We start from the raw sequence: 25612 nt of genomic DNA, 5'->3' as shown, positions 1-25612 counted from the left end.
CCTCTAAAATGGTCTCAGTCAGGATAACAGTAGCCTATACCTTCCATTCAAGTTGCAGGAGAGGATACACAGAATGATTCTGCACCTCTATTTTTATGTTCCTCTATTTTATATTCCTTTCGTATGTGTGAAAACCCTACATGTTTTATCAATGGTTTATTACAATAATAGTTATAAGCAGAAAAATATGGTACAAGCTATGAAAAAATGAGATTACTGTTAGTTGGATAGTTAGGATTCTGTATAAGTCCTTGGATAGAGCAACAGTACAGGATTTTTGATCAGCTCTTTGCAGGATTTTCCAAGTTCTAACTTGCATTAAAAGATCCTTATTTACAGAGTTCCACTAAGGCTACCTGATTATTTCGGCGATATATAAAGGCTATAAAGCATCTTCCTGTGCATGCCAGCTACAAATAGATACTAGAGCAAGTGATGAGCTGTGCAATTTCAGCACAAGGATGAAAAAAAGGAACTAGACCAGATTCAATCTGAAAAGTAAATTATTAACACAAGCGCTTTTGGTAGGTGAGTGTTTCATCCTGTGACTAGCTGAAGTCTGATTCCTAAAATCAACACAGCACAACAGAGGGTGTTGGGTAGTGACTGTGTTTACTTACATTATAATCACACTTATCCAATGCATGGTTAATGACTAAGCACACAGTGTATCTATAAAGCCCAAGGACACGAGGTACCAAGGTTCTGCTTCATTGTCACTTTGGAGCCTAATGTACTTGGTTTCAGTGTGATTGGATGGCTTCTCACAAATCCCCAAAACAGAACAAGGTTTTACTATAACAACTGTATTTACTCTTTTTAGTTAAGGAAGCTACTACTCCATCTCAACAGAATTTGAAGACTCTTATCAGAATGTATTGTGGAGATTACGTAAGTATTTGTTCTCTGAAATCTTCCAAAACTTTTCATTCCTCTTAAGTTGTCGTCATGTGTTGGCAGCCATTTCCCTTCACTGGTAGAAATTGATATAAGGTGAAGAGAATTCATTTGTGATTTGGGTCTAACCTTGGTGTTACTTAGATATATCAAGTGTCTGAAACAAAGACTAAAATATAAAGAATTATCAGTTCCTGTCTTCATAATTCTAGACCTTTCAAGAAAAAGCAACTTAAGCCTCCTTGTGAGGTCCTATAGGTAGGTTTTCTATGTTGGCACTAAACTGCTAAACAAGAAGCTAAATTACATACTATCACCGTATTAAAGATAAAAACATGAGTTTTTCAGAAGATAGCTATTTCTGGCACTATTTTGGGGAGTTATAATTTGAAAAGACCATCTCTAGCTGCATAAAGTAAATAGCTTCATAATTTACAAAAATTGGTTTTGTTCATAGCAAAATGCTACCTGTACAAGAGCCACAACACAGGAAGAGTTATGGTTTCACTAGTGCTTTTTGAGGGGAAAAAAGGGGTTTTTAAATTTCCATTCTAGAAACTGTTGGAGTTATTATTTCATGACAACAAAATATGACCTTTCTCTTGGTACCTGGCATACTGATCATGTTCTCTAAGGATTCTTTCAATTATTACTGATATGAATAATGATTTGTTCCTTTCAAAGCCTTTTTATATGTACATTCCCAACAAACTTACAAACCAATATGGAATTTTCTAAAGGATAAATATTTTTCCCTTTTTTATTTTAATATAAAGTATAATTGACTCATTATTTTAATCTTTGCGGTAAAGTATTTCTTCTAATAAAATTATATATATAAAGCATATAGGTGCTTTTCTAAAGTAATTGCTATTGAATCAGGATTAGTAATATGTTTGGTTTTCCACAAATTGGGATCTTGCATCCCTTACTAGACAGTTAAGAACTTAAAAGATACTTTCTTCTTAGTTTTTTTTTTTCCCTCTTTTTGTTACAGTGATTTTGGAATCTATTCCTGATAATTTTAGGACAACAGAAAGAATATTATACCTTAAAAAGTTAGTAAATTGGTTTCTGGTGGAGAAGACAAGAAATACAGTCTCTTCTACTGATTTATTGCAACCAATTATATTTAAATAATTGACACTGCATCTGCATATAATATGTTGTCTAAAATTAATGGTAGTCCCTTATAAAATAACTTACAGAAGTCATTTTAAAGTCATTACAATTGGCAATTATTATATTTGCAATAACACTGTAGTAGTTTGATGGCATTATAAAGACAAATTAATAGATAAGACAATTTCTAACTGTGGCAGATGTTTACAATGGTATGAGGCTTAATATAATGTAACTATTACATATTGGCCTAATCAACTGCTTGAGCAGAGTGGACAAGTTTCTAATTCTGATACACTGAATTACATCAAAATACCTCAGAATAAATGGTTTTAATATCAACTCTTTAAACCCTCTTCTAAACATAAAAAGGCTCACTGATAAACCCCTGGTTTTTTCATCATCACAGACACAAGAGATCAGAGAAGCAACTGTAGACAGTGGGGAGCATACCGGTCCCAGGAAAGACAGGAAAATCTGATTACAGGCTTTCTCTGAAATGCATTGGGATGGATTCCCAGGTTAGGTACATTTTAATGTTTAATCCAATTTCCATGTGTTATGGAATGGAAAGGGAGAGAAATTATGGACTAAATCACTGGATCCTAGGAACACACTTCCCTACTGAGGCATCCAGACAGAATGGGGACATGTAAGGCAGAGTTGCATGCAAACATTCTCCACTGAATGCTGATGGTATTTCAAGAGCAAGTTGGTCATGGAGCAGTGGCAGTTTTCTTTGAAGAGACTCAGCAACAAAATAGCAGAAAAATCACTCTAGCAAGTCTCAGTCAAGAAAACAGGGCTTATACAGGACTAAGAGGTGGGACAGGACATAGCATTAATTTCTTCTCTACTCTTTTTAAACACTATTCTAGATTGCAAAAAAGTCCTATAAGCACACTTTGGACTTAGATATTTTTCAAAGAATTCCAGAACATTGAGTATACCACTAATTCAGAAGCACAATAGAAAAATCTGATTACTTTCAAAATATGCTTTGTTCTTTAAAATTATCTTTATATTTTATGCTACACATATCAGTAATTACATACGTTATCTGAACAATCAGATAGAATGGAGTCCTTCAAGGTCAAGAAGTAGATGTACAAACTGTTAACAGCAGCAGCCCTGCTGCTGCAGACAGCAGCAGCAAACCAGCTAACAAACCAGGTTCATCATTACCAGAAATTACATACAAAAAACACCCTATAGTAAATACCACAGGTAAAACTACGAGAAATTAGATGATATCTATGACCTTTCTGAAATACATATACAGAGAGAGACAGAAGGCTTTGGAGGATTAATTTTCCCTTCCACTACTGTATCACATATTATTGAAAATAAATGAAACACATACAATAAACTCACAACAAACCAAAATACTCATGCAATTTTTATTTAATAAAGTTGCACTCAAATGATATCTTTGCAAAAGTATAGCTCATAGCATGCGGTTAGCTAATAAAGAAAACATTTTATTTTAGTAGACATTCCCTATGGGAAATATTCAGACTAAGGAGTCTGACTTCAGTTGTTTGTTATCAGAATGACTTGCTGAACAAATATTAGATGGTTGTTTGTACTTCAGAATGCTTTTCCATCACAAGACTGAATTGCCTGAAGTTTGCACATCATAATTTGATAAAAGCAGCCTCACATTTTACTGATAGTTTTGTTGAACTCCTTATGACTTTGGTCAGAAAAAGCTGTTACTTTCTTGCTTTTGCACAGAAGGTAAATTCCAAGTATCGTTTTTCAGAACCATTATAAATTTCAGACCCTTTCCAATCTTTCGTTGTTTTGATTCATTCCACCAACACCACACAAACCTGTTTTGTCTGCTCACCTTATTTTGGAATCAGTTTCTTACAGGAGAACTAAAAGAACATGTGCAAAAACACATGCCCACCTGGGCCAACTCTGTAGAGACAGATTTATGGTTTTGAACATGAGGGTATCCTGCGATCAGATATGATTAAATACCTTAATGTAAAAGAAAAAAAAAAAAAATCACTGAATCACCCTTAGAGATTTACTTGCCTGATAAAGTACTTTGACACTTTGTGAAAAAAAGAAGAAAATACTTTTTATTTTCTCCCTCTGAAAAAGAGATAGCCCCTTCACTAGGATGCTGCAGAGGAAAGACAGCATAAAAACCATTTATCCATGTTCACATACAACAATTTGTCAAAACTAACTCACAAAAAGGTTAAATTGCTCTTGGAAATTACTTTCCTCTGGTGCCTTTTGAAGACATTTTCTTTATAATGCAGAAAAGTCTGTCATGCTGAATCCTAATCTTGCAATAAGAACTCCAGTAAAATGATGACTATGTTGTGAGGGATTCTAGAATCCCAATATCAAAATTAAATTGTACAAGTCTTCACATCCTTTCAGTGACTATACCAGACATTTCCTTCATTTCTTCAGAAATGAAGAAATGAAGGAAATTCCTTCGTTTTCTTCAGAAAATGTGGCTCTATTTATGTATAATCATAAATCCACCTGTTCCTAGCTGTAACTTTGAACTTCATAATACATTTTAATCATACTGGTAGAGGAATGCAATCTATTATGAAGTTTTGTGGAAACACTGTTCAGTGGGGATAAGGGAATTAAATTCTATTACTAGTTAAAAAATACAACAGCTAAAACTCAAGAGTCATTTCTTCCATTGGCCTAGCTTTAGCCAAATAACACGTCCAGACTTTGGACTCAATCATAGGACACACCATATTTCACTTAGCCAGTGGTTGTCTTAGAAAGAGCCCCATGGTTTGTTCCTAGATGGGTCAAGAAGAGGAAATAAAGTACATAGAGAAACAGACAGAAGAATCAGGAAAAAAAACCCAGCCATTGTAATCTGCAGTGCTCACAGAACAAATTGATAGCCAGAGCATAATGCAAGTTTCTTTATCACTCAATCCCACATTACTGAGACCAATAGGTGTTTGATAATATTTACTTATTTTAAAATTTTTATTGGAGAAATTCCTGTTATTTTCTTTATTTGAAAAAAAATTATAGAATTATTAGATTAAATAGAGAGTTAGTAGGCCACCTACCCCAGTCTTTACTCACTAAGGGTAGGAACCAAAAGCTCCCTGAAATCAATAATACTTTCATTGATGCTATCTGAAATTATGATACAGCTCTCCTAATAAGAATATTAAGTACTGCAAAAATGTCCCTGCTCTTCCAAACTTACAAAAAAACTTCTGTTACTTTGTCACAATTTGTTTTAATTGTGTGGATGGGTTGGAGAGCATTGTATTTAGAGAAATTATATTCAGTGAACATAAACTTCTGACATCACCAAGACAACCACAATGCAACTTTCACTTCTGTAGATTTAACTTTGCAATGAAGACCAATTTCTGCTCATCCCTGTAGTGAACCATCTTAAGGCATGCAGAAGAAAAATCATGAGATCATACTGGTAATTTTCCTATGCTTTCCAGAGCTTAGGGAAGCCAAAGTTGTTGCAGAAGTAAAACAAAAGTGGACAGACTCAAAACTGGTCATCCTGATGTCAGAGTCCAGTACTCTCACTAAGTTATTTCAGATATTTCACCCATAGAGGCTGTAACATATAATATCAAGTTACGTGATTTTACACAGGTTTTTCTAGCAGAGAACTACAAAACATACTGAAAACATAACAGATATAATACAGATGAGAGCTACCTTACTGCCTTTCATTATATGCTCTCTGCTGCAGTGCTGGGCATCACAGGAAAGGAATTTATGGGTTTAAGTCAGCTCAAGATGTCTTAAATTATTTCCAAATTATTTTGCTACCTTTTTAGTATTTCTACTCTGTGTTGGGCTTAGACAGGTATCCACTCCCCTCATGCTCATCAGGCCAAGTCAGGAAGACATTGACACTGTTTTAGTGAAGTCAGGTGTAAACACTTATACCACCAGTTCATCCTCTCAAATGTTAACAGGTACACTCAGTCCGCATTGCCTTGAGCTAAAATAAGCTTTCTTTGCATCAGCTGCAGTCAGTCACATCCTGCCTTTTTCCCTGAAATCTGTGGGCACACTGCTCCTGCTCAGCTCCACTGAGCTTTCTTCTGTTACAGGGGTTAGCCAAAGCTGACTTCAGTGGGAATGAATGAAGTGAGATAGCAGTACATGTAACTACACTAAGGTGTTAAATCAATCCTAAAAAATGCCCCGCTTCAAAACAGGGCAGTGGAAATTCTCTAGTCAGAAATAACATAGGTAGTTACCTGTTCCCTGATGAAAATCCAATCTGTTGGAATTTCATTCAGTTACCAAATGCCTCTACTGCTCTGCTCCCTCAGTTTGTGCAGTGATGAACATTGGTGCTAGTTAGACATTTCCTAGGCATATTTAGGCAGGGAAAGCCTGTATAATTTGAGGAAACATGATTTTTCACCTTGAGCCCTAGGTTCTCAATGCAGAACCCCAGGTTTCTTACTATAACATTGTTTTGATATATTTCCACAATTTCTTGAGCTATTTTGAGCTAAAAACATTGTAAGCACAGATGCTTCTAAAGTATGACAAGATTGTAACAAATCTTTGCAAAACAAAATGCCTGCCCCAGTGTTCAAGTTTGTCTCACTACAGGACATCACTCTAAGTCTTGCTCAACAACTTTAAACTATACCACCTTTCCTCCTCCCCAGATAACTCCACCAAAGAGCATTAGAGTGATCATTTCCTCAGAAAAACAAACCTGATTTTTTGCATTACTTTAGAAGCAAGGTTTTCCTTCTTACCTGCTGTGTAGCATCTTGTTGCCACAGGACCAAAGTGCTGCTGTCCCAAATGCAGGCTCACTAGCTGGTGCACTAACACCAATTCATACACCGTGGTGAAGTATTTCTATTTTTTAATTCAAGTTTGCACAAGGTAATGAGCTATATGGCAAACCCACAAAAGACCAAAAATTGTTCTGATCATGAGGACTCCACAGAGTTAATACATTTCAACGGAGGCATACATTCACTGGTTACAAATTATATAATTTTTTGTTAATTAATAGTCAAACCCTACCTTACCCTACCCTGTTCCTACCTTTACTTGATGGGTTCAAAGCAATGATCAAATGTATCAAGAAATGGTGTCTTCCTTCTCAGCTGAAATACACAATCCTTGTTCCATGCTTTTTAATTCCTCTGCTTAGACTAGCCAGGTAATAGTGATTAGTGGCCATGCATAAAACTTGTCTGTATGTGATCATATGTGAAGGCACAATGTACAAAAGACTTTCAATTATATGTAAAGCAAGCAAATTAATTAGCATAATTCATGTTAGCTCTGATTCTAGGAAGTATTTATAACAATACCCCATTCATACTTATAAAATATGTCCCATTTTTCTTTGAAACATAAATATGAAGTTAATGGTGTCATTTTAATTGGATATGCCAAGTTCAGGAATCATCATCAAATAAATTTTATATTTGGTACATCAGGTAAAACAGAATTCTCAGCTGAAGTAAAGAGGGTAACCAGGAGATAGAGCTAATTATCTGTCAACTTCAGTTATTTTCTTCTGTTTGTATTGGTCTGTGACTCTATTAAAATTAGGTTTTATTGTTCACAAATTTTTTAGAAATAAGAAAAAATACAATAAATAAAGTATCACTGAGAATGAGCTAGCAATTTAATCAGTTACAAAGCAACTAGAAAAATTGCATTGTCTTTATGGCAATCTCAAAACTACCTCACTTGGCAGTAATATCACTGCTTTAATAAATCACCAGGTTTGTAAACAACCTATGGATCTCATTCACCATTTTCTCATTAGTCCTCTCAAATTAGAAATACCATGAGGAATAAATATTGAAGACCATCAGGGATAACATGGATTAACTTTGAAATATAAAAGAATATTCTTTAAATAGGTTGGCAAAGAGATTTACATTTTAAGGTAAAGCCTCACCATTTTTTTTCCTATCAGGGCTAACTCATGCTAGAGGAAACTTCCTCCAATACGGTCCATCTGCCTATGGTCAACAGCAAGTTCAAGTTCTGTTTCAAAATTAAAAACTATATATCCTGCTCCCCACAAAGCAAAGAAAGTTTAAAGTTATGATTGTTGGTTTGCAACAGAATTACATTTATCATGTGAAAAATGTTAGACATTTCCATTAAAGTCTGCTTTTTCCTTTTGTAGACACAAGGAACAATTCTTCCTGCTCCAAATTTTAACCCTATAATGGATGCCCAGGTGCTAGGAGGAGCTCTACAGGGAATTAGTGAGTACCTTGACTGATTCTAACAGAAGTTTACCTTTTTTCAGAAATCATTAGGCAAAAAATAAACTCATAAAATTGTCACCACCTACCTGCAGATTCTTCAAGGAACCACAATAAGACATACTGATGATGTCCAAAAAAATAATTTGCATTTACAGGAACTAAGAGTTGATCAATATTAATCTAAAATCCATACTAACACTTACAGTAATGAACACTTCAATGAGAAAACAAAGAATTCTGTCTTGCATCACTAGAGTGAGGGCCAAGAAATGAAAGGGTTTTAGTTGTAACTACAACAATTAAGTGCTACCAATGTCTGCCAAGTCTCTTATTGAGTCATAAGAAATAAAAACAAATGGAGCATAAAATTTAAAGAATTAGTTATCTTCGCCATTTTTGATTTCAGTATTTGTTCCAAAAAACTGTTTTTCACAAAAGCATTTTTCTCAGTTCAGATTTATTTTCCTATGGAACCTTGTTGGTATTGCCGAGGCTAAAAATATTGATCTATTTTTTTAACTGAAATGTTTTCCTCACTTTAAAACTGTTCTCTGTATCAGCTTTTATACCCCTTGGGCTAGTCACAAGATTGTACAGCACCAAATCTTGCATGCTGTTTTCAATTTCTTTAATGAAAACGTGAGGACTCGGATTTAATGTCGAATGAATCACAATAAGCATTACTCATCAAGAGGGATCTGAAGTATCTTAATGGCCAAATTGGATACAGATAAGTTTTAAACATCTCCCTACACTTACTTTTAAGGTAATGTTGCTAACATGAAAGTATACAGATTATATCCTTCCTTTAATACTCCAAGTACACCAACCTTAATTTTTACATTCCTATCAAAGTACGTGGAACAAAGTTGTAATTTAAAGACCAAGTGACAAAATAAACAGTTCATCTTTAGAGACGGTAAAGTCACCATATTTTTCACAGCCACTGACACTCTGACCCTCAGTCCTGCACATGGCAGTCATTCTTATGAGGATGCTCAGTCATCTATGCTGTGTCACTGATACCAGTGGTACTACACAAGTAAATAAAGTTTAATAATATCTCCTCTACCTGGATCCTTCTCATTTTTTACTAGAGAGACTGTGTAAGCTGTAAAGATTCCTAATGATAGCTATTTTCTGAAAAGTAAAAAGAAACCATTATGTACAGTACCCCAAGCCTTAGGATGAAAAAAATTTCAATTCCACAATAATTTATGAATACATAATATTTTTCATAAGCAATAATACCGATTCATTATCAATGTTTACTAGTATGTTCTAGCTATCAAGCAAACCATCATAAGCAACCTTCAATAAAACACCCATAAAAGATCCCCAATTCTTAAATGACAATTTAATCAATATCAACCGAATGCACAAGTATGACTTCCAAGGCTCAGCCACAAATCCTGCTACTAGGCTTAGTTCTGAATCCATGAAAGCCCCTGTTTTATTGATGCTTTCAAATCCATTGAGCTTGTGAGAGGTGATGAGATAACAGACTGCTTCACTTTTTGATGGCATTACACCAGCAAGTGCAAAATACACAAGCACAGTAAATATAACTGATGTTGGTAAATATTTAGGGGGGGTATTAGCCTCTTTATTAGTTTTCATTCAAAAAATTGGTCATGTTTTGTTTAAGAGCATTATACTAATCACAAATCTAAGTAATTAACACCAGTTTGTTAATATAGAGTCTGTGTCATTTCCTTTTCAGGTTGTGAGAAAGATGTGTTGATTGAAATCCTAACTCAGCGTTGCAACTCCCAGCGGCTCATGATTGCTGAGGCATACAGAGACATGTATGGCAGGGTATGACAGAAACATTTTGTACTGTTATTACTTCTTTCTCTCCTGTCTCCTGTGCAGCTGTCAGCCCTTCTCTCAGGTCACTCACTGGAACCACAAACCCGCCAGACTTGCTGACGCAATGGGTTTGGCACAAATTTGCTCATTGGCTATTGATACCTCCAATGGTATCACATTGTCATTTCTCCAGCAGAAGCATTGTCTGCCACACAGAGTTAGAAAAGGACAGGAAAAGTTCCTTCTTCTACAGACCATTCTTCTCTATTGACCAACCTAAAATATCTGAGCAGGTTTATTTCTTCCTTTGTGATTTCGGGCCATTTTGTAATACCTTTTTCAAGTTTTTGGAACAAATAATAAAATAGTATTGTAACCAAAGAAAAACACCATACAAAGAGTTACAGGCTTTTTATCATACATAATGATTAGTGTTTACCTCTCAAGCATGATATTCTCACACCTCATTCCATATAGTCCCATCTGTACACTAAGCACAATAGTCATCTGGGCTGCTTAATGTTAGTGTTATGATCTTGGAAAGTGTTTAAAAATTAAGACATAAAAAGTTATTTTCTTAAAAAACTGTATTTTAGCTATATTTACTGTATATAACAATGGAATTTTTGTTATCAAAGTTCTTAAATGTACACAGAGATGGATATCTTCATTCTATTTCCAGATCTACAGTTGCTAACCAAGTAACCAGGAAAGCTGCAGTGCCTGCATTTTCCTTAGTTGCTACAGCTACATAAGGACAAAAATAATATTAACACCCCCTGAAAAATTCCTGCGCAAGTCATGCAAAGCACAGTGTAAAACTAGATACTATTTTATTAAGTTGATGAGACATGCCCTTCCTCTGAAAGAGGGCAGATAAACACTTAAAACAAAATCTATTTTCTTCATTTCCTGAAGCCTGTAAAACTAAGGGCTCACTAGAAAATTCCTTGTAGGCCAGTATCTGCTTGCCATTGATCAGCATGAGTGAGAACAATGAGTTTGTGCAAATACTACCAGAGATATTGCTTAATCTCCTTTAATTTGGGTTAACTAGAAATGGTTCATTCAAAAACTCCACATTATGTGGTGCTTTTACACCACCAATTCATTAACCAGCAGAATACATTTGGGTGGCCAAGAAGTTTTCTAGAGACAGTCTTTGTGCCAACTCTAAACTAAAATACCTCAAAACCACTGACCCCTGGATAAGCTCAAACACCCATTTACTGTCCTAGAACTGGAGGAAAAAGAGCTGGATTTAACCAGTGTAGTGGGTTGATTTTGTGTTGTTACTTACCTGCAGGAGTTCAATGACTTTATTTGGACTGTTAGAAAAAATGAAATACACAATAATCATGATATTTTAGTCATAAACTAGCGTGAATATTTTATAGATACTACAAAAGAACAATAACTGAATCAGTTATCCACCCTCCAGAGACTGTGACAATTATAGAAATCAGCATCTAAATTATTAAACCTGTTTTTTCTATTATGAGGTATTTATTAGGTTACCATTACACATGCAAACCAGACAAGTTGAGTGCTTAGCTATGCAATATTCCTCACCAAGTTTTAATGATACTTATAGAAATCTAAAGCATGTCAAACTACCCAAAGGTGCCTGTGACATGAAGCACCCAAGCCCATTCTTCCCAAGAGTTGATTTATCTCCACCACTGGACAGTCCTTCTCTGTTTCATCCATAGCAGCTGCCTGGTTTGTTTTAACCTTTTCTCTACAGTATATCAACTGGACCTATCACTTTAACCAGGGAAAATATTGAAAATCTTTGTATTGTGTTCTCATGTTTAATTTCTGATGTCTGATACATGAAGATGAACTAGAGATAATACTGTATCACAATAAAGACTTGGCAAATGTCCTTCAGGAATACAATTATTTTATATATACAGAAAACAACTATTGACTTGCTCACCACTAATTGTCTCTTCAAAGCCAAAATAAAAATATAAACAAATCAAGTCCCTTTGAAAATATATCACCTTTAAAGTCATATCTCTTTCAGCCATATGAGTTAACATGAAGGGCTATAAAAACAATGGACACAGACCTAAATACCTAAAAGAAAGGAAAAAGCCAAAGAAAACCTCAGATGTCCTTTTTAATAATCTCAGTCTCTAAATCTAAGAATAATAGAAGGGAAAGGCAAGAAAACTGTTTTCATATTCTAGCAATGGGCTACAGAATGCTCTAAAAATCATGGAACATACTCCAATACAGCCTCAATTTTAATTCCAATTAATTCATTAAGCACTGGGTACACTTTACAGTGCAAGATACATCATGATACTCTTGACAGTTTCTAAAAAACCCCACCAAGAATGTGACCTATGTTGCATTAAATTGCTCTAGTTTGTGAAAGATAATTTTGCACACATCACACTTCCCTGGCTGCAATTTGGATTATACTGCATTGAACAAATGCATCATTTGGCAATCCCAGTTCATGAATGGTAAACATCACAGGACAGAGAAGAGACATGGCAAGGCAAGAGCAGTTTTCACCTTCTCAATTCAATTTATGGTAAACCTGTTGGTCCAATCCTTTTCCCTCTTTATTCCACTTCAGTCTGCTCAATATGGAAGTCACTATGCCCATTCATTAGACAAATGTAAACTGAGACACATTAGAAGGAGAGAAATATTTAAAAAATTAAAAGGAGACCTGAACTAGCTGTGTGATTCAAACATACAGAGAAGTTTTAAGATTCCTTCTTACAATTAGCCTCCAAGGATTTCTTACAGGAATGATGATTAGGAAATTAAAATAACTTAGTTCTTTTCTTATTTCTAATACTTCCCTTAGTTCTGATTGCAGTTGTAATTTTTTAGTAGTAACCATCTGTATTATTAACTTATTTTCCCACAGGCATGTTGTCAGAAGTAAAATGTCTTACTGAATTAATGTCTATTCCATGTGTGATTTAGTGGATGTCAAATGAATCTGAAGTGCCTTCACCAAAGAATATGTTTTTTCATCACAAACTAAATTTTTAATAAGCATGTGTCTTCCTTCACTGCTACTCTAGCTATTAAATTAATTATATTCAGAAACATATTAAAATGAAAGTATAGGCATGAAAAAAACACAGCTCTGGAAACATACTAGTTTATATAATAGAAACTGTTTCTGGCATGCTTTTCAATTCAGACAGACTAGAACATCTTCTAGGTGTCTAGTGCGACACACAAAATTAAAAAAAAAAAGACAGTACAAGTGACCTCAATCAAAAACAGTAACTACTAGTAAGTTAACAAGCTGTTGGCATTTGCAGTGTTTTGAAGGAAGCTACTAGGAATGGAGAGGAAACTGATCTATTATTCAGCTATCTAGCAAGAAAGAACTGAGAAATATGAGGAGGAAAAAGGTGGTTCCATATAACCAATCCAGCATCTATCAAAAGTAATGAATTCAGTTTGAATCTGAAACATAACTGAATTGAAGCACATAACCTTCCAGCTATCCAAAGCTAATTTTTTATGTACTCGGAGCAATACAGATGATTTTTCTTAAATAATTCACATGATAACACTGAAAAAAATCAAAAAAAACCACCTGTGTTTTATGAGCTTGATCTTCCAAATGTGCTTACCTTTCTCAGATTTACACAGGGAAGCTGCAGATGCTCTGCTGTGATATTCAGTTTTCCAAAACTAAGTAATAGTTGCACTTAAACATCTGCATTTTCTTCTCTGCTCTAATGAACTGAAAACCAACAATCCATTGTGGCCTACTGGTTTGTGCACCTATTCTCATCTTACTCATACTAGTAGAACAAGCATGTACTACGTAAAAGAGGTGGTTTTTTTTTACTTAATCTTAGCCAGGATTCATCTTTGACAGTTCATCCTTAATCATTTAGAGATAAAACCACTAATTTAAGCTGCCTTAATAAAGAGCGACTGTAATGCACAGCTAGGGTTATCTCTTTCTCTTTCTTTTCAAGGATCTGATAACAGACCTAAAAGAGAATCTCTCTCATCACTTTAAAGAAGTTATGGTTGGCTTGATGTATCCACCTGCATCCTATGATGCCCATGAGCTTTGGCATGCCTTGAAGGTAATACTCATATTCAGAATTGCTTAGAGTTGCAGTCATTAATTAGCATACTGAACATACTTTTCTTTACATTTCATTGGTTGATAGATTACTGTAAGTTAGTTCAATGGAGTAGTGTACTATCACTAGTCATCAGAAATACAGTCCTATTTCAAGTTTATCCATTACTGTGCTAAAATCAGCATTAAAAAATATCCTTGCCATGGAATATATACAAAGCATTTAACATCCATGGTAAACTCAGACAATGAAGACTTATACAGGGAAATGCAAGGTGCTGGTTTTTTTGGAAGCATTTAAGTATCCTACAAACCAAATTTATTTTCACAGCCAGTGCCATGCACTTAAGCTCCACCTCTCTAAAGACCAATAATTCTTTAGCAGAACATGTCTTTGCATAAACGCTTACTAATTACCCTGTGCCAAAGTGTCATACTGCATAGTCAAGAGGGCCATGACACACAGAGCACCACCATACTATTTCAGAAGGCTTTAAGCATTCACCCAAACAGAGTAACACCATACCTCATCAGAAGGCTTCTGGTATCTGCCCATAAAGACCACCACCACTCCACTTCAGAAGGCTGCAAACATCTGCTGCTTCTTGTTCTTCAGCCAACCTTTTATACTCCTCATGTCCCTGCACTGCCCCTGTGTGCCCTCTGCTCCCTTTGGTGGTTGGTCAGTGCCCCTGGGCACTCCATGGCTCATTGCTGCCAGTGCTGCTCACCTGCTTCTCACAGCTGCACCCACTGGGGATGAGGCTCAGCCACAGCCCCACTCCCAGTTACCACAAACTGTGTACGTACAACAAAGTAATAGTAACTCCACTGAAACAGAACTGATTTCACATTTTGAAGGAAATATTCCTTTTCTTCCCTGGATCTGAGACTGCAATCCTCACATAACTGAAGTTTGTGAACCAAAACATTTTTTCAAATATCAGGTCATTTAATGATGAAATTCATTCCCACAGGACATTGTGGAGACCAAAAGCACAACTTAGTTCATAGAGGACTTCAATATATTCTTTGAAACCAGGTTGACTGTTGGTTATTGAAAATAATAATTCTTCTCAGGAAATTCCCGAATTACCAACTCCTAAAAGACAGGAAGGCGTATCAGAGTTCAACACTGTTTTCCTTTTCTTTCCATGAATATTTGCTACTGTCTGCTGTCACAAGACAGAGACTACAAGACTTTGGGCCAGATGATTTATCTTGCCAATTTTGAGAATTTTCCCACCCCTCAGAAAAAGAGTTAATAGGTTTTTTTCTTGTTCTTCAGACACTTAAATCAATTTTTAGTACTACTGGTATGTCTTTATTATAGTTAGCATTAAAAGGATTGTGAAATATCATTGCTAACAAAGGAATCATATCTTTCATTAACATTTTTGACAAAATTGCCAAAGTTTATTTTTTTCCTAAATGTGAATCTTGAACTTTCTTACAGTACTCTATCTTGACCTGGATTCATATGGTCGAGGTAAAAATAAAAGAAGCCCATGTGTATCTATGGGCTCTAATGCTCTCCCTTTATCCCAAATGCAGAATTCTCATTAACACCATCCACATGTATATCAAAAGCAGCACATGCACCACATCTTATATAAATTGAATTTTATAAAATTAATTCAAACCCTGTGTGAAAATAGTGATTTGCAGCACCGCATTTACCCCACGATGCTTTCCTTTAATACCAAGTTCTGTGCTAGATATTACAGACTATAGCATTCCTAAAAAAATAATAAAAAAAAAAATAAGATGATAGGAAGAGAGAAGACCAACTAAATACATATGCTCATGTCTACTTCAGATTTCCTGAACACTTGCTAGGGATGTATGCTCAATTTTTGCGTCTGATTTCTTTCAGCAAACAATAAATCTTACTAAGGTTCTAAAATTATTCCCATTACATTTTTGTCAACACTAGTCTTGCTTCACTTCCCACTTGCTATGGTATATGCTGAAATTCAGGTTTAGAAATATATTTGAAATACAGGGTTTTACTATTAAAGCAATTTGAATAGGTAAATTATGCAAAAGTACAGTACAGAAACTGCTATTATTTTGTTATTTCTGGTAAGGACAGCATTGCTTTATTCTAAAAATTGGGGTTTCTACTACACAACATCTTTTCATATTTACTTCTTTCCATACAGGGAGTAGACACAGAAGAAAAATGTCTAATTGACATATTAGCCTCAAGATCAAATATGGAGATCTTTCAGATGAAAGAAGCCTACCTAATGCGTAAGCTTTTTTACCAAGTGCAGAGTAGCAGCTGTACTTTGTGTGTTCTGGAGATATTAGCACACACGAAGGAACAGAACTACAAAAATAACTCCTCAGTACAGACTGGTTCCCTTTCCACATCCTCTCCCATACCTACCTAGAAAAGGCTGAAGCAATGTGGTGGGTGGGCAGGCCAGTGGGGACAGCGGCCAAGGGCCACCAGCAGGGCCAGACGGATGTGCCAGCCCCAGAGCAGGGTCCTTGTAGAACCTGCCCAGGTTACACTAGAATAGAATAAGCCTATTTATCCTTTATTTGATAATCTTCATTTGTACTATTAAGAGCATGTTCATTTGTGATTTAAAATTATATGTTTTTGGTTTAACCTAGAATATAACACTGATCTTCAACAAGATATTGATTCTGAGACTTCAGGTCACTTCAGAGATACACTCATGAACCTTGCTCAGGTACTGTAAAAACAAGAACTATGAGTTACATTTCTAAAAGATTCATAATGACTTTCAATAGTATTTGATAAGTTTTACATTTTAAGGTGATTGTGATTAAAGTTAGTTCAATAGGGCTGCACTTTTAAACAAGAAACAGGAGGGAAGCTAATGAAAAAGAGAAACTTCATGAATATATGATAATATATTCAGAAAAAGAATTCCTTCATCTACTCTTAGATTTTGGATATCACTACTCTTAGATTTTGGATATCAGATGGAAGCAAAGGTAAACAGATTATTTTATAAATTCCCATTGGTATTTATCTGCTGACCCTTTGCTCTATCTGTCTCATCTCAAAATGTGTCTACTTGCATATACAAATGTGATTGTAATTTTTAAAAGCATATGTTTTCTCCATTATCAGAATATATCATAAGTCAGTCAAACATGTGAAAATTGAGATATATTCATACTTGACTAAGAAATAAAGAATTAAGGAGTTCACTGCTTAAAATATAACACTCTTTGTGCTATTGCATATGCTAAATCACAAAATGCTAGCACAGAAGCAAAGGAAGTATCACTTTTACATGCTAACTTTTGCAGTTTTACCAGTCCGTAGCTTATACAACAGAGTGGTCATCCTTGTCATTCTCATTGCAGTTACTGTGCTCATTATCTTTAAAATCTTTTGTAAACCAGAGTAACAAATAATAAAGTGCTGCCATGGGATAACAGCATCCATAAGGTATAGCTGTACTTTTAAATACATATATATCTGGGGAAAAAAAACTTCTTACACAAATTTGAAATAACAGGAGGTTTCACTGTAGTTAAGAAGACAGAAGTTTCAAAAGTAGAAGCTATATACAGGAAATATTTTTTTCTCATGCTGGATGTTTTTTCCCTAATAATGAAAATTTTTTCTTGCTTAAAAAAGAAGAGCAACCTCACTTCTCGTAATTATTAAAACCGTGGGACATACTTCACCCGTCAAATGAACCAAATTTAAAAAAATCTCTTATTATACATTACTAGTCCTAATTTTCTTAAAACCTAGGCATTGATAAAGAAGCCTAAAATCAGCAATTTTGTGGCTAACAAAATCAGCTATTTCACTCAAGGACGAGTTGCAGGAAATTTCAACTTGACTCAATTATACTGAACTTGTGAAGATTGTTAATCAAATCACTCATGCTTGCATATCATCTTATATTAAAATTCAGTGATATTTCATTAAAACATACCCTTTCTAGTTCTATAACCAGACATTTCCAGTGCATTCTTTAATGTTTTTTTGTTTTTGTTTTTTTTTTTTTTTTTTTTTTTGCAGAAAACCTCTCTTATGATTTCTATTAAATCAGACTACTGAGAGAAGTAAACATGCTCCACATATGCGGAGCAAACTATTCAATTGCTATAGTATTGTATCTATGGTTTTCATGTCCAGCCTGAGGCAGATTAGAATTATAGGTTATGGTCCTTCCTAAAAAAATTAACAGAGTTAAAAAAGTTTCAAATTCAGGTGACTTATTATTCTAGTCTGAGACAAAGACATTTTATTCTAATTCACTTTTTTAGGGTATTAATTGAAATATGATAATTTGCTACAATTTAAAACATAATTATACAAATTCTACTGGAGAAAGTAGGCATTTGACTCATGTAGAGTATAATTACAGTTATTTTATTGTACACTGCCCTGTCTTTATTCCCTTGTTTTCTTGTGTATGTAATTTTATGCAGCCATTCCATCACAATTCATTTCAGATAATTTATCCTGCTACTATAAATTTCACTGAGTAAAATTCTCACCATTTAATTAACATGTAAATTAACATTTTTAACAAGAACTACAAGTAAGTCATTCTACAAGCTGACAGCCAATACCTAATTTTAATCCTTCCCTTCATATATAAGGTAACACGACTGTAAATTTTAAACAAAATTGCTTCAAGCACATATTATTAAGGCAGTAATTACATGAGCTTCAGCTTTTTAAGAGTTCTGCAAACAAGACTGATTTATATCCTTACAAGATGAATATGGTTATAAAAGCAATTCTAAAAGTAGTGTCCTCTTTTTCTGACTATATAATTCAGATCATAGTGTGTTTACTAAAGAATTTAGCTTTGTTTGTGTAACTGAAAAGCTATTAAATGTATGGGAAAATGAGAACTATTCTTTTGGGGTTTGTGTATCAAAGTTGTCAAACCATTTCCTAGCCCTGGATCTTAATTTTAGACAATGATTATGAGCAAGCAAAATCTCTATTATATGATGAGCTTGCTCCTATGGTTTGTGCAGGAAGAAAAATACATTGAGAAAAGATTTTGCTGGGAATATGAATATTGGTAAGAACTAACCAGAGAATGGTAAATGTTACTCCTTTTTTTCCCCTCAGAGTTACATATTAAACAATATAACATCCATAATTCTGAAAATGCTGGTGGGATTGTGGTGGTCAGGTAAAAGGTTATTTAAAATAGGACTAAAAATGGGATAGGTTTATCTACTACTTCCCCCACTTTTTCTTCTCACAAGACTGTTTTTCATTCCAGAATTCCTCTTATTAAAGAAAATTAAGACATAATGTGACAACTTGAAGATATTGTACACATTTGCAAATTCATCCATGCAATATACTGATCCAACCTATATATATATATTTCCTCAAGAAATTCAACATAGCTTCATACACAGAGAACTTTATATTCCTACAGTGGTTTAGGATTTAATTTTTGAAGAATACGTATCTCTTTTTTTCCCTCAGGGAACAAGGATGGAAGGATATGCGGACCCTTCTACAGCTACTCAGGATGCAATGGTGAATACGCTCACATGTGAAGTTCTCAAACATTTTAAAAAACCCAGAAAACAAATGTTGAAAAGTGATTAAGGAATTACTTTAAATATTTTGCTTTTTTTGTTTTTTCTGATATATTAGATACTATGGGAAGCATGTCAGCAGAAGACAGGCGAACACAAAAACATGCTGCAAATGATTCTCTGCAACCGGAGTCACCAGCAGCTGTGGATGGGTAATCCAGCAGTTCAGCTGTTTGAATACAGAGTTTAAAGGAAAAATGTGACTCACTAAGAAATCCATGCTTTGCATACCAAGATAGTCAGTGTGCAGCAGGACATCATCCTGAAACCAAGTGTGAACTGTTGGAGCTTTCAGACTTGCACTGATGTTAGTGGGAATTTGGAAGCAACGCAAAATTGAACTTTGTCCGATGACTACTGACAGCTGTAGACAGGCCAGGCATCAGGATGCCTAGTAACCCAGAGAAGAATGCATGACCAAAGAAAGGCAAATGTTACAGCTTCACTGAGTCTACACATGACACAACAGGATGAGGGAGATTTTATTATTCTATTTTATTAATTTTTCTTAAGCAACTCTTATGAGGGGAAACACCTAGGGAGAGCTGGATGCTGTGAAAACACATTGCTGTGTTGAAGCTTTTCCCCAGAAGTTTCATAGAACTTTTTGTTGGAAGCACTTCCGAGTTCACATCTGCTCTCCAGTAATGAACATAAACACAAGGGCCATTTTTATTTAAAACAGAAAATCAGACATAACTAGAGATTGCAGGAAATTTATGTGAGCTCATCCAAATCTTCCATTGTAGAAAATAAGCCTATTTTACCTGGTGGCAAGTTTGAGTTTCTGCTCTGCAGTAGAAAAACAGTCTGTCTGCTGACAAGTTTATCACTGTGCAGCCAGCCGTATTTCTGACGTCAACTTTCAACAGTAGCTTAGAACTATTTTGTTATCATGGATCAACAAATTCATTCAGCTGATGACAGGATTAACACACCTGCTCTATGTTCTGCTCTCTTTCTGAGATCTGAGGGCCTTGCCTGTACTGTAGTGCTTCTTGTAGTCAGCAGAAAAATAATTTTCCTCCTTCCATAATGGAGAAAGCACACCCTGGATATTTGTGTGTCTGCATATCTGCATCTTGCAGCGGGTGTGTGCGTCATGCGAGTCCTGGCTCCTTGCCACAATCCAGGAGTCTTGCCAGTCCTAGCCAAGCCAAGCAAGGAAGTTGTCGTACGAGAGTGGGACGTTCTTACAAGTGTCATAAACAGATGTCGCTAGATACGTGGCATGAATTCATGTTATACTGTAGACTGAAGAGCTCAGGGGAGAATGTCCTAGAAGCCAGGTTTCAGGCTATTCATTTAGGTTACCTGACCTGGGCAATATAAACATAATGAAACACTGAGAATAATAAGGGTAAAAAAAATAAACTCAATAGTTATAGTACTGGGGAGAAGCAAGGGAAAAAAAAACCACAAAAAGAAAGTTGATCATTATTAATGAACTAGAATAAAACAAGATTTTTTTTTCCACCCCTCCCCCCCAAGTTTTCCAGGAGTTCCAAAATATCTCTGGACAAGACATAGTAGATGCCATTAATGAATGTTACGATGGATACTTTCAAGAATTACTGGTTGCAATAGGTAATCTAAAGATATTATTTTTACTAGCAGCAGTATCTTAATAAATTCTAGTATATCATCTCTTGTGCATCAAGAATACTATTTTTCTGATATTTTATCTACTTTAATCTCCTATATTGTGCAATTAAATTTTCAGAGATAATTAGAAAAGAATATTTTAACTACTTTCCCCTGTTACTGTAAATCTAAAAATGTATCTATGCAGCACTAGCCTCTGATTGAGCAGAACTAGTATCTATTTTATTTGATAATAAATTTTATGTGATAACTGCATTTCCAACTGATTTTACATATTAAATAACCAGCTACATTTTCAGGACTTTGGTGGTATATAAATAAATTGCAAGCTTTATGTACATTTATCTTTCATTTATAAACTAAGGATAAAAATATTTCTACAAATAGGACGTGATATTTAGTAGGCCCTTTGATGCAACAGCAATGAGGACCCACCACCAAACTTTCAAAATTATAAATACAGTTGTATTATTGAATATTGATAGCTTAATTTAAACCTAAGGCATGGACAGCACTGTCCAGTTTTGTATTTCAAGGAGCCCAAAGCCTAAAGAAATTATTTTATAATAATCTGTTTACCTGTTGCAATTCTTCTCTCCTAGTTCTCTGCATTCGTGACAAGCCTTCCTACTTTGCTTACAGGCTTTATAATGCAATTCATGTAAGTAGCCATTCTTCCTCACATTTCATAAAAATAAGCTTCCCTTTTGTTTGTTTGTTTGATTGATTGATTATTCTAAAACAAGTACTTACAAATCAGTCTCTTCAATCTTTAAGGCGTGATTGTGCATTTTAAAACTATTGGTACCTACATAAATTTCAAAGCAGTAGTGCCTAAGCAGTAGAAGTAAAAGTTTAAGTATTTAGATACCTTAAAAATTATCTGTCTATGCATGGAAACTTTTTTCTATGCATGGAAACTCCTCCTGCTGTGCAGAACTCAATGTGCATTATTCTTACTATGTAAATTTTTGTCTGTAGAGATTTAATAAGTACAGCTAAAACTTAAAAAATAAATTAATGTTGCATGAAGACAAATGCTTATATTTCTTTGTAGGACTTCATGCAGATGCTATGCTAACTTCTTTTGACTTTTTATTGCCACTAGATGTCCCCATTCTTCACAGAATTACATTATGAAAACTTATTTAGAAACAGTTAAAATAAAACACATTTGAACAAGCTATGTAAATTCTAAAGCTATGGTTAAAATCTCACAGAATTCACATGAGGCAGCAGTTTTTGTGAAATAGATTACTGGCCTCATTATAGTTTGAACGGACTCCACAACAACAGTCACAACTGCTACTCACAAACTCCATTCCTAGGAATATTGACGAATGTTTGTCGTATTTCCTTTTTAAAACGTTTAAGTGCATGGATAAATCACTGGCATATAGGGACTCCCTGTTACTCAGTTACACGAATTCTATTATTTGAGTACATGAAAATTCAGTAGGATAAAATTCTTAGACTCCTTTAACATCTAGGATACTGTTATGGGTAAACCTTTCATACACTATAAACTTTTATTTCCTATATGGGTATGACTTGTCTTTATCTATTAAACATTTATATGAGCATATACAGATGGGCAAGCACATATTATTTAACTATCAAGTTTCCTCTCATTTTCTTTTTTCATTTTAGGACTTTGGTTTTCACAATAAAACAGTTATTAGGATTCTCATTGCCAGGAGTGAGATAGACTTGATGAACATACGCCAGCGATACAAAGAGAGATATGGGAAATCACTCTTCCATGACATTAAAGTAAGTTTTTACAAACTTCTGCATATATTCAGCCCTGGTACCACACAGACTGTATCACTCTGTTTAACCATTTGATTTAAAACAAAACAAACAAAAAAGCAAGGTGTAAAAACAATAGCACATTTTCAGTGCCTCAGTTTGATTTGAGTAAGTGAGAAATTAATTTTCAAGTCACTCTCTGTGATTTTATCCCTCCCCGATGCAAAATGTGTATATAAACATATATACATAACAGCATGTGCTGAACAAGAGTTTGAATGAATGGTTTCTACACTGACTGATAACATCTGATCTGATCTGATCTGATCTGATCTGATCTGATCTGACCTGATCTGTAAGGCTAGGCTGGTACCCCTTTTGTGCAAAACTGGAGTAAATATCTGGTTTTATCCTTGTGCTTAGGTAGTACCCTCACAAACCCTGTTCCTCTTGTATGCCCAGTCTGCATCTTAAAACAAAACTTTGAATCTGTTTAATTGTAAAAAAAAAAAAAAAAGTCTCTTGCTTTTTTACGTCTCTATAATACAACTGCAAGATGTGTAGCAACTTTACGAAATTGGTCATGAATTTTTGGTATTGAACTTAAGAGTTAATTAACAGATCTGATCCAGCCTTTCAAAAATAGATTGTTTCTAGGTGCCCAAGAAACCAAAGGCTATAGCAAGTGAAATTTAAAGAAAAATCTCAGCCTAGAATCCTTATGAAAACAATGTAATGTTTCACAAAACCTTACAGCAGTCTAGTCCTTGTCACATACCAGAAAAGCAAAAATTCAGAAAACATATAGTAACAGAAATGCTGATTTTCTTTTTTTCTTTGCAGCATTTTGCTTCAGGGCATTATGAGAGTGCTTTACTTGCTATCTGTGCTGGTGATACAGAAGATTATTAAGATGTACTCTGAAGGCTGTGCAAACCTATTTGAAATAGAAATTGAAGCTGTATGTAACTGAATTTGAAGCTAACTGTAAGAGATCCCTATTTAACATACCAGAACAGCAAAATCAGTAATGTACATTTGCTTATATTAAATCTTTCTTGAGACAGGAAAAAATGTTGGGAGGAACATGGTTTTATCCCTAGTTTTAATTAATATTTCTGATTTTATGATTAATGTCAATTAATGAAGCAAGTGGTAAAATGATTCTGTGTAGACATTTGTTTATTGTTTAGTGTCACAACATCACAAACATTCATCAACAGGCTCTGGAAGAATTTATTCACTTCCATATCAGAAAGAAGAAAATACTTTGCTTTATTTACTTTTAGCAAGAGGATTTCTTCTTTTACAGAATTTTTTCTTCTCTTTCCTACTTCTATACCTCATATTTTATGCTCTTGAACATTATTGTTTTAGTTACAACCAGACTAAGCATCTGCCCCCATCTATTAACGCTATCAGAGTGCTTTTGTATTCTCTTTTACTTTGCTCACATACTTAATGGTCTTTCCCCTATTCTGCTCGAAACAAAAGTAAAAATTAGAATCATGCACTGGAAAACCAGGAAGACAAAGCACTATTTAACTTTAAGCAGAGAAGTTCCAGAGGATTAAAATCTAAATTCCATTTTTACCCATCTCATTTTAACCATTCATTGACTATCAGCGCATGGAGGTATATCCAGGATACCTTAGGTGGCACAATTCGAGAATTGACTACTCGTGGGTTAACACTGCACCTCGAGTGAGGTGTGGGATGCGGCGCTCCCTGGAACACCCCCAACAATGACACAGCCCAACCTCGAGTCCTCGCCCCACGGACAAACGTGGCGCTGCTTTAGATACTTGGGGGCTGTTCAGGGCATCCTATTCGTGAGCTTTCCCAGCCTGAAGCACGAACCTCCTGTCAGCCTCTCAGGGAAAGTGAGGGAAGGTGCGGGTGTGCAGTAAAATATCTGCCCGCGGCTTTTCTGCCGCTGCCGCAAGGTGTCCAGCTGGACACAGACCCCTGGATGTTTTACAGAGGCGCTTTCTGCAGGCGCCCTCCGTGTGACTGAATAAAGCACAAACACGTGGTAGTTTTTGTGCCGTTTGCACCTCAGCCTCTGGAAATAACACTGTAATTCCAGCGTACAGGGCTTCGTTGCAAATATGGACATCGTGTTACAAATATGTTGATTTTCAATAAACTTTGTATTTCTTTAGAGTCTCTCTTGAGTTTGACTCACTTCCAAGCACTTCGGGCGTATATTGCTAAGCCAGAACTTTGGGACAAACGGCGCTGGGAGTAAAAAAAAAAAAAAAAAAAAAAATAGGGGGAGGGTGGGGGAGGAAAAATAGCTGAGCACTGTCCCAGCTGCTCACTACTAACATCATATTAAACCAAAGTTGTGTCCTGATTTCGCAACTGCAGCTGGCGCCACCTCCCGGGACTGCAAAGGCGCCCAGCTCCAAGCGCTGCCCGAGCTCCCGTCCCAGCACGTCAGGCGGGAGGCCCGCCCACGCCCGTCACAAAATGGCGGCGGCGGCGCTAGGACCCCGCGCGCCAA

The 25612-nt window shown here is 35.4% G+C and overlaps 1 protein-coding gene across 3 annotated transcripts; it reads left to right on the top strand.

The window, feature by feature from the left end:
* Positions 1 to 695: 695 nt before the first annotated feature.
* Positions 696 to 25269, top strand: ANXA10 (annexin A10). 3 transcript variants are annotated; one of them, XM_002186629.6, is made up of 12 exons: positions 697 to 891; positions 8183 to 8264; positions 9991 to 10085; positions 14054 to 14167; positions 16332 to 16422; positions 16795 to 16874; positions 19631 to 19684; positions 19805 to 19898; positions 21238 to 21333; positions 21954 to 22012; positions 23002 to 23124; positions 23947 to 25269. In XM_002186629.6, the coding sequence occupies exons 1-12, from the start codon at positions 874 to 876 to the stop codon at positions 24013 to 24015; spliced, it is 975 nt and encodes a 324-aa protein (XP_002186665.2). In that variant the 5' UTR covers positions 697 to 873; the 3' UTR covers positions 24016 to 25269. The 3 variants fall into 3 exon arrangements, with proteins under 3 accessions (XP_041571775.1, XP_002186665.2, XP_030127265.1); XM_041715841.2 differs by lacking the exon at positions 23947 to 25269 and having other exon boundaries at positions 696 to 891; positions 23002 to 23930; XM_030271405.4 differs by lacking the exon at positions 8183 to 8264.
* Positions 25270 to 25612: the final 343 nt, after the last annotated feature.

This window comes from Taeniopygia guttata, chromosome 4 (genome assembly GCF_048771995.1).
Source record: "Taeniopygia guttata chromosome 4, bTaeGut7.mat, whole genome shotgun sequence".
In the NCBI taxonomy this organism is placed as follows: Eukaryota; Metazoa; Chordata; class Aves; order Passeriformes; family Estrildidae; genus Taeniopygia; species Taeniopygia guttata.
The sequence above is the reverse complement of the archived record's forward strand: the minus strand, read 5'-3'. Positions and strand labels throughout refer to the sequence as shown.